Here is a 9,956-nt window from a genome sequence, read left to right on the forward strand (position 1 = left end):
CTTCTTTATACAGGAAAAGAGAGAGATAGATACATACAGATGGTGGTAGTGGTATAGAATACAGCAACAAACAACAGTAACTATTTTGGCAACAGCTAGATAGATATGAACAGGACAGACAGTACATTTCTAATTACTGCAAATAGCAGGCGTGAGCACATTGAAGAGATAAACAGTATAAAATACAGAATACACCTGTATTCATAGAAATATACTAAACTATACTTCATGGGAAAATAAGAAGTAGGCTCAACAATATCAATTTCAGTAAGATGAAGAGAGAGGCAAAAAGTGACACATTCTTTCACCTGTTATGGATACTTTATTGATAAATCATTTCACAGAGTGATTTTCATAAAATTGTTTAAGAACACGCTACAAAGTAGCCACAAAAATGCATGAACATAAAATGTATTAATGATTAATGTTTAATAACTTTGAAAACTGATTAAGTAGGGTAAAGTAGGCTTTTGGATGTTCAGTTGAGCTGGTCCGTCCTGTTTACACCCCACTGCAAAACAAGATACAACAGCTTTATTAGAAGGAGAATACAGGACACCACCACAAAAAATACAATGTTTTAACATGCAGGTTGAATACACTTATACACAAATATATGGTCCAATAAAACAAAAGTATATTTCACACAGTTATTATTGGGAATGAACACAAACTCACCAGGTGGGGAAGTCAGGTGCTATCCAAGAGGCTATGTATTCCTGCATGGACAGCTGCATGTAGTCGTTATTGATGGCTGCCAGTTTCCCACAAGCCCCACACACCTTGTTCACCATGTTGTCACTGACAGTTATTGAGATTTTCTCAGACAGGCTGTAAGACACCCGCAGGCCAGATACCTTCTCAATGACAAGTGTTTTTTCCAACACCTTTACCGAAATCTCATTCTTGTAAAGACCGGGCAGAGTCCCATTTCTACCGTTGACCTGCAAGAGCATGGAAAAGGCATTTAGAATTTGTTTTCAAACATCATGGAATCTCAATCAAAAACCCAAAGGCCTGGTCTCCCATAATCTATTCATATGGGAGCTGATCCATTATCTGTCAAAGAAAACGTATATTTTCATCTTTGTGTGAGGAAGCATACTCACCCAAGTTTCATGTTTGTTGTTGACAGAGATGATGAGATCATCGAAGAAGACATACACAGCCACCACCCTCTTCACCCCGGTGTTTCCACACGCCTCCATCTTCACCACCACTCTGAACCACTCGGCTACCAGACCGCCGTCGCACGCTCTCACAACCTCATAGGCTCCAGATGCCGTGACAACTCCATTCGTCCCACCGAACATAGTGAACAATCCGCCGGTCTCCATGACGCACTGTTGGGGGAAGCAGCCCCTCACGGCATTCCGCACTTGACATCTTTCATTACTCTGGCACTTCTGTTTTTGACACTGAATCCCACTATCAGCGGTACAAGTGCACAGCTCCTGGCAATCCTGTGACAGGATAGACTCCCCAATCTAAGACAGACAAAAAAAGCCACAGCATATTGTTTCATCATGACAGACATAAATGGACTTGGATGTACACACAGCATCCTCCAGCACACGACACATGCAAAATCAACGTTTTTTTCAGGCCTTCACCACTATAATGAAGAATACATCCTTTCTTTTATGAACCTTATGCTGTGATGTGACCGCACCTTGTAGGTGAGTCCTTTGTAATAGCAGCTGCACTGATCTTGGATAACACATCCAGTGCCATTGAAGTAGTGGCCTGGATTGCAAGCACAGCCCTCAGCGCAGGTGGTGGGGCAGGTGATGGTGTCTGACAGGCCGGGACATGGGGTAGCGCAGATCTCGGAGCACACCTGGTAGTGGCTGTTAGCAGGGCAGTTCAAGGCTGAAAAACACCACACACACAAAGACCTTATTATTATCCTGTCTACAGGCATTGCACTTTCAGGCTACTCCTTTTCATGCGTTTCAAGGCTGCTCTTCAACCGAAAACAAGTATTCCGTATCGCTTTGTCAACCAATATGACACGTACGACAAAAGGTGGCTGTTCTCCATTCTTTGATGTTCACCCCAAGGTTCTGGCAGTCAACCATGTAGGCAGATATGCTGTGACACAGAACGTGGCGGTCTCCTTTAGACAGACACACATCGTAAACGCAGTCTCTGAAGTAAGAGGCGGGGTCTATCCTGGCGTGACAGGCGGCAAAGGGACCATTAGGATTTGTTATGATGCTGCAGTCTTTCTCAAACACAACCTTCTTCTTGTCGTCGCATTTGGGACATTGGTCTCCGCTGCAGCCGTCTTCACAGACCACCCCAGGAACAGCCACCTTCCAGGCCGCCCCAAAGGTCAGAGGGTCCTTGGCTGCTTTCCCGTCAGGAAGCTGGAAATCATCTTTGTTGTTGTTGTTGAAGTTGCCACACAGGCCACAGGTCTTGCCTCGGTAGTTGCCAGGCACAGTGACGGTGATGTGGTAGACCAGGTCATAGGTGACTCTCAGGCCAAAATCTGTGATGATGACATCATAAGTGCCATCTTGATAAGCCTGTATTGCTCCTTCGTTCAGATTAAGAGGGAGGGTAGTCATGACACCATTCACCTGGATAACACAAGGATAACATGTCATCAGTAAAACTAAACATAAAACAACACAAAACAATATCCATTCATTATCCATTGAATACATCGTTTGAAATAATACATGAAGTAAACAAAATGACTTAGTCATGTTGTCTCATACTCACCATTATCATTCCAATCTGATTTCTACGCAGGATGAGGGTTTTGCCATAAACTTCAACCGCCACAAGCTTTGCAACAGACACATGTGGATCGGACGACATTCCATACCACTTCTCATTCTCTACCGCTACACTGAAGGGAATAAGGCGAGTGCCCTCTAGATGGCAGCCTTGAGCAGCAGTGTAGGTGCAGGTTCCCTGGAAGTCGTAGGTGGTGTTGTCAAAGGTTCTGTAATGCGGGTCGCCTGAGATGGAGCACACTCCGTGTCCATCTGGCACGCAGGTTCTAATTCCGTTCTTCAGAGCACACTGCTCATTCACTCCACAGCTGAACGAAACACACGCCACCTAAAAACAACATGAGTGTCCTCATTTTTGTATTTGTTTTTTTAAAGGAAAAATAATTTTCTTAATCATCTGGTTCATCATGAACGTCAATTATCTATTGAATTGCTTTATTAAACAATCTCATGAACGAGACACATAGATCAACTTTTGAACTATAGTACAGAAATAAACCTAAAATGTACTCAACCTGGTTGTTGATTGGGCTGCAGGTGCACTTCTGAAGGCAGTTGTCATCTCCCCAGAAGGATGCACCGGCCGTCACATAGTGCCCTTTGTACTGGCAGCCACACTGAGACTTGGGCACGCACTTGTTGCCGCTACGCAGGAAGCCATCGTCACAGGCGCAGGTCTCCACACAATAGCCTTTGCAGGTGGAAGGACCGTTTTGATTCTCACACGTTGCAGCGCACGGACTTCCACACTGCTCATAGTGGCTGTTTTCTGGGCACGTGGGCTCGGCTGTTGAATTGTAAAGGACATTTAAATGTAGCTAACAGGTCCATTTCCTTGATTTGAACACATTACATATTCTAAATAACCGCACCCCTTACAATTCAAACTGTTTTAAATATATGTGTTAGTAACTCACGACAATGAGCAATACGTCTCCAGTCGTGAATTTTGACGCCTTCCCTCTGGCATGCATCGCTGTAGACCTGTAGGGTCTGGCAGAGGAAGCTCTTCATGCCCTCGCCCATGCACACATCAAACATGCAGTTCTCATGGTACACCTTTGGCTCGATGACAGCTTTGCAATCTTTGAATGGGCCTTCCATAATGAGTGAGAGCGTACCACAGAAGACCTTATCTGCAATGTGCTCCAAAAAGCCATTGCTACAGTGGTCACACTGCCCCACGCACTCATCCCGACAGTAGGCATCATCTGCCAAGCCTGGGACCCTCCAGCTCTTTCCCAAGGCCAATGGATTATTGGCGGGAGAACCATCAGGTAAGGTTAGGTCATCCTCATTTTTGCCGTTAAAGTTACCACACAAGCCGCAGGTCCTGCCTGCAAAGCTGCCTGGCACTGTCACGACAAGATGCTGTTGCCAGTCGTACTGCACTGTCAGACCAAAGTCAGTCTCCAAGACAACGGAGAGACCGCTCTGGTATATCTTCAGTTTGCCATTGTTCAGGGTGATTGGCAGATTCCATAACATGTAATCCATCTAAAGATTAAAAAAGATATCTGAACAAATGCATCTTATTACATCAACATTAAGATAGAGTACAGAGTAAATACCAGCACTTCCAAGCAGAAAAAATGGTACATACCCTCACGAGGCCGAACTCCGAGCGAACAACAGTGATTGTGTATCCGTAGACATTAATAATGATCTTGGCAACAAACGTAACAACTGAGTTGCCCTTTTTGGCATTCTTGGCCTCCACTTCGAATGCTGGATGCCCCTCATCCACATGACAGTTCTTGGCCATTGTGTAAGTGCAGTTGCCCATGAAGTTGTAGTAGTGGCCGTCAAAAGACCGGTAGTGAGGGTCACCCATGACCCAGCAGGTGCCTGGGGGAAGAACTGGAGGCTTTTTTACACACATTGGGTTGTTGTCCTTCATTTGACACTCTTCGTCCTTTTGACATGTCATTTGGCTGCACTCCAGCTTCTCTGGGGAGAGAAGGTAAAGGGAACAACAATAGGATACAATAAAACTGAAACAGAATATGGCAGTTGAGTAGAATAGGTGAGGTAGGCTAAACCATGGTAATGAACATCAATAATCTGCCTTAAATGCTGCAGCATGATTGACTTACCTGGTTGACTAGCAGAGGCAGGGGATCCATATCCAGTGTAAGCAACCACGCCAATACTGTAGACGCCAAATGGAGAGTTGGGGTGGACTATCTGGTGGAACCCAGGACCACTGCCATAAGAGATCTCTGCCCACGAGTACTCACTCTCTCCCACCTGTTTCCAGCTAATGTCACTGGGCAAAGGGACCTGGTCTAGCGTTAAAGCACCCAGGTCCTGACTATGAGCTATGATAACAGCCATGTTGGTGAAGTCAGCTTGCCCCTCCAGAGAGTATGAGGTACTAAAACTACTTGTTGGTAGAATGGTCATGAGGAAGGGATCAAAAGCTGTGTATGTAGAATCAGCCCCCCCATTGAACTCAAAAAGGACTTGGATGCCTTTGTCAGCCGTCAGGTGTATGGGATTGGGCCATTGGGAAAACAGCTCAATTTTCTGACCAGGAAGCATTGGCAGAGTCATAGCTTTACCTCCATTGTTCACCTGGACACTGGTTGCCTGAGATGCTTGGATGAAAACGCTGTCATATCGGTTGGGGTTGTCATGGTAGGGCAGGGGTGCAATGATGAATTCCTTTCCCCAGCTGTTTACAGGGAGGAGCTGCTCATAGACATGGTCACATGAAGTAAACTTTAATGTACAGGTATGTCCTGTGGATACTGCTACTGGCTGCTTTGAGACTACCCTGCAACCTGTGAGGTCATCAACGCTTTGAATCTGAATGCTCTCAAACGGCTCAAGGTTAAAGGTCAACTTGCTCCCTGCTCGATACAGACGCCTGTGGAAACGTACGTTTGCCTTCAGGTAAATCTCGACTGAGTTTTGGTTTTTGTGGTTGGTGATAGAAAACTCTTTGAAGGTTTCCAGGGGAGTTCCTTTAGGAGTGAAGATGTAGTACTCCGTCCCCCATTCTTGAACTGGGTAGACGACGGAGGTGTCGGCCGTGTTCTCCTTGTAGTTGAGGGATAGCACAGTGACTTCTTGGCTTGCCTCAATCAGAACGGTGGGAAGGTTATTCCAGCTACCTTTCATCTCCACACCATTGGGAAGCTGGAAGGCCACACCCTGACCTGGGTCGACGCTCTTCTGGTAAACCTGACCCAGGGCCGTTACCTTGACGACGGTGCTTCCGTGGGAGGAAGGCAGAGCGAAGACCTCGATCACGAAGCGTGCTTGGCTATCCCCCATGTAGTTTTGCAAAAAGACAGTGGCAAACTCTTTCCCTGCTGGTGTGGCAGAGCAGAGGCCTGGAAAGACAATTACAAATATAATTGTCAAACGTCACATGTTGTTCACCAACACAAACTGTTCAACATCACAAAGAAAACTTCATAAAGTGACAGTTCACCCAAAAATCTAAAATATAATTTTCCTCATACTTGTCGTGGTGCTGTTTACCCCTCTAGAATGTTTTGAAGTGTGCTGCCTAGCTTTGGAGATATTGATAGTAGAGATGTCTGTCTTGTCTCAAATTGTATGGAGCTAGATGGCACTCGGCTTGTGCTGCTCAAAGCACCCCACAAATACATTTGAAAAACGAATTGATGTCTGTAGAAAGATAAACAGTTCCTGCATGAAACTGCTCACAACAAAGTATGTGTATTATCTTGAGTAGGTGACAATTTCTGGTAAGGGACATTGTTGTTGAGTTTTTAAAATGAATTTTAAAATCTGGTTTAAATTATTTTTGAGAGAGAGAAAGCAGACAATATCTCAGCAAAAGAAAAGGCCAATATCTCCAGAACACCAAAACAATCTTGGGGGATAAATGGCATAAGGAGTAAGAGGAAACTTATGTATTTTTGATCTTTGTGTGAACTGTCCCTTTAAGTATTCAAACCCTTTTCAAACTAAATCAGAAATTTTGTGTATTATTCCTGGCTTGTTGTCACTATGGAAAACCAAATAATACAATGAAGAAACGAATTATTCAGCTAATTTTCTCTCCTCAGCCTTGTTGTTTGACCTTGTTATCTCATTTTGTTTTGTCTAAAATACTGGCTTGTTTTAGAATCCAGTTCTATCTTACCACATAGCAGCAAAACAATGAAGCTATGAAGCAACCCGTCCATTCTTCCAGCTAAAAAACAAAGAGAAGGTCAAGTACAGAAGGTCGTCTATGGAGACATATCAGCAATTTAAGTCAACTTGAGATCACAGTACGCAGTAGTACAGAGGAATTTTACAGCACATCTGGTACACCAATCATGGTGTCTCCTTAATATTAAACTTTATTACAGGCTGTAGGCCCAATTGCAAGACATACACCATAAAAAAACTGATACATAAACACATAAAAACATACTCTTATTTATGAGAGTTTTAAAAGGCACCCATATCAATGTTTCCACAGATATGATTACTATCTGACCGAGCTACACTTGGGACTGGTGAGCATCATTATAATACAGTTTTGTGACTCATCAAGTTGAGACATAAACTTAAACATCAGGTTCCTCAATAGAGCCTGTAAAGTGCTTAGCCCTGAGTAAAAAAAGAGCTTACTAGCACTGCTACACCTGGGATTTTTCAGCAGTATCGTCAGGCAGTCATTGTATGTATTAACAGATAAACAAGTACATTTTAGATTTCAAGTAACCAAGCAGTACAGATGAATGATAATCAAGTTATATTATGTGTTACTGTATACAGTTATAAAGTTACACCTGTAGAAATAATGCTACAGTCTACCATGGACATTAATCATATGATTCTTACCTGAACCAGGTGTCTGGATGATGGGACTTAGGTTACATGGCCTTTTATTGAGGTTTGCTGCTAGACGGTAGCCAATCAGTAGGGTGTTTACACCTCTGTGGCATGTTGACATGTCAAATTTGACATTATTTAGTCAGGGCTCGGCCTTTTGAGGGTTTTTGTGAAAGTAAAACAAAAGTTGACAATTATTCACTGATTGCTGAAGGCGGTAATCAGGAATTCCCGCACCCATAAACATAGATAACCTAAGGCCTACCTCATATTGTCAAACAGGCAGTAGGTAGATTTAAAGGTACTTGATTGCAATCAAAAATTACTTTCAAGTGCAAAGACAATCACCAAAAAAGATTAGCCAGCAAGGTTGTTTGGACATTAGGGTGTTACTTAGAATGTTGACAAAAAATACACAATTTAAATGCTTTCCATCTTATAAAACACAATTTAATTAAATTATGATAATTCAATTCACATGTACTATATCGATGGGATCCTTGTACATCACAAGGATCATTTTGAATTCTTGTTTTGCACTTTCAAATCAATGTCAACAGATAAATGTGAAAACTAAGCTAATTGTGGTAAAAATATATACTTAGTCTGGGAAACCGTCAGAGTGATTAAGTACTTGAGGCAGTAGTGGTAAATTGAGAATGATTTCAGCCAACACTTCCACATGTCACAGTCAGCAAAGACAGCAAAAAACTGACCACATAACTGTTGACTCTGATGCAGAAAACATCCTGTCCCCTGGTGATGATTTTAATAACATCAATGGCACGCCCACAAACGCACTCAACAACCTGCCTAAGATAAAAGCATGGTGAAGATTTAGAGGAAGCATCTCAAATAAACGGAACAAAGAAGCAACAGACTTTTAGAATCATGGGTTTGGCTGGATTTTTGGCGGGGTCTTGGTTACTTGTACTACTGGCTCTCAATTGTCCAACGCTTGGAGGTAATATCTGCTGTTTTCATGTATCTAGAGATTGAAATGTCATTTATTCAACACAATAAAGCCTTGCTTTGTTGTTTCAATTCACAGACACCGAAAATGTTGTCCTTGAGTATCCCCTGCCCCAGGAACATGATGTTTCTTTCCCGCCGGCTTATCCTTCGCCTCAGAATATTGATGCCATATGCAAAAATGGAGAGTACCGTCGTCGGTACCCCCCCAGCTACTTCCCCCCCTCTGGTTACAGTCATTTTCGCCGTCGTGGAACAGCCATCAACCGCTTGGAGTCTTGGTACAATATGTGTTGCCATGGAAATGTCCCACAGGATAACAACCAGAACCTGTGCTGTGCCCAGCAAGCTGTGAGTCCATGACCATGTGTGTCTGTCTTTTCACTGGCTATAAAACATGAAATTGATTTTCTTTCAACTTTTTTACCTTCATTACAGTGGCATCAGGCCCTTTCCCAGTTCTGTGAAGCTGAGATCTCCATCAAGACCGTTGCATACCCATGCTGTAGGGTAAAAGGAGATAAGAGATGGATCTGCTTTAACACACAGTCCTCAGGCTCGTATCAAGCCTTCCCTGGCTACCAGGCTCCAGCACATCTCCCCCAGGAACCTGACTTCATCTGGAACCCAGACCAATGCCTGCATGATGAATAGTGACGATGAGTAGTTAGACATGCAAACTAGCTAGCAAGAGTCATGTAAAATAGTTGTAACTTGCATGCATATACACTACAATGTTTTTACTCATGTTTTGAAAGTTTAACAATACAAAACGATTTGTGTTTGACATGGTTGCAAAAGCAAAGTTTCATTTATGGAGATAATGTGTTTCTTTTAAAGTATCTATTAGATGACAGATGACAATAACGTAATTTCAATCTCATCACCAATATCTTGTCATAAACAAATAAATAGGTACTTGTTCTAATGATGTGTTAATTTCAATTCCTTGGACTGTCTTGAAAATGAGACTAAAGGTACGGTGGCCCACGGGTGCACACCACAGCTACATTAGTGAAGCAAACAAAAGTTGAAAACACAACATTAACACACAACACAACGACATTAACAAAAACGAAACATTTATAAAAACGCTACATTTCAAAAAACAATCTATTACTTACAACACAACAGCTTTGGTTCACACCACCAACATCAGCCGAAAACACTAAAAAGGCAAAAGCCGATGTCGTTGTGTTGTGCGTTAATGTTGTTGTGTTTTCAACTTTTGTCTGCTTCGCTAATGTTGCTGTGGTATGCACCCGTGGGCCATCGTAGAAAAAGTTTACAGAATTTGCCATAATTCATCGCTACATCTGCAGCTAAAAGAAATTGAATCACAAACACGTATCAAAACCAATAAAACCCTGAATCCTGAAGGGTGGTGTGAGGGGTGCTTGTTGAAGGATACAGTAGAGCATGTATTGTTGG

General features: G+C 42.9%; 2 protein-coding genes across 2 annotated transcripts; one reads left to right on the forward strand and one right to left on the reverse strand.

The window, feature by feature from the left end:
* Nucleotides 1-321: 321 nt before the first annotated feature.
* LOC146295505 (IgGFc-binding protein-like) lies at nt 322-6,916 on the reverse strand. The gene is made up of 11 exons (XM_084695715.1): nt 6,874-6,916; nt 4,847-6,091; nt 4,354-4,700; nt 3,668-4,247; nt 3,266-3,537; nt 2,734-3,078; nt 2,021-2,588; nt 1,673-1,872; nt 1,110-1,487; nt 679-944; nt 322-511 (listed from the first exon to the last, which is right to left on the reverse strand). Exons 1-11 carry the CDS (start codon nt 6,914-6,916, stop codon nt 502-504), a joined length of 4,254 nt encoding a protein of 1,417 aa, XP_084551841.1. The 3' UTR covers nt 322-501.
* Nucleotides 6,917-8,376: 1,460 nt separating this feature from the next.
* On the forward strand, nt 8,377-9,453 carry ecm1a (extracellular matrix protein 1a). Its single transcript, XM_084696416.1, has 3 exons — nt 8,377-8,517; nt 8,605-8,876; nt 8,964-9,453. Exons 1-3 carry the CDS (start codon nt 8,445-8,447, stop codon nt 9,177-9,179), a joined length of 561 nt encoding a protein of 186 aa, XP_084552542.1. The 5' UTR covers nt 8,377-8,444; the 3' UTR covers nt 9,180-9,453.
* Nucleotides 9,454-9,956: the final 503 nt, after the last annotated feature.

The sequence above is a fragment of the Hypomesus nipponensis genome, chromosome 4 (genome assembly GCF_054491055.1).
Source record: "Hypomesus nipponensis isolate SF chromosome 4, ASM5449105v1, whole genome shotgun sequence".
NCBI classification, from domain to species: Eukaryota; Metazoa; Chordata; class Actinopteri; order Osmeriformes; family Osmeridae; genus Hypomesus; species Hypomesus nipponensis.

Bases quoted from the DNA above. Each gene is read 5' to 3' on its own strand.
- ecm1a (XM_084696416.1), top strand. From the start codon at position 8,445: ATGGGTTTGGCTGGATTTTTGGCGGGGTCTTGGTTACTTGTACTACTG. The intron at 8,518-8,604 runs GTAATATCTGCT...TTCAATTCACAG, and splicing joins CAATTGTCCAACGCTTGGAG to ACACCGAAAATGTTGTCCTT. The intron at 8,877-8,963 runs GTGAGTCCATGA...CCTTCATTACAG, and splicing joins TGTGCTGTGCCCAGCAAGCT to TGGCATCAGGCCCTTTCCCA.
- LOC146295505 (XM_084695715.1), bottom strand. From the start codon at position 6,916: ATGGACGGGTTGCTTCATAGCTTCATTGTTTTGCTGCTATGTG. The intron at 4,701-4,846 runs GTAAGTCAATCA...TTCTCTCCCCAG, and splicing joins TGCCTCTGCTAGTCAACCAG to AGAAGCTGGAGTGCAGCCAA. The intron at 1,873-2,020 runs GTACGTGTCATA...GGTGTTTTTCAG, and splicing joins GAGAACAGCCACCTTTTGTC to CCTTGAACTGCCCTGCTAAC.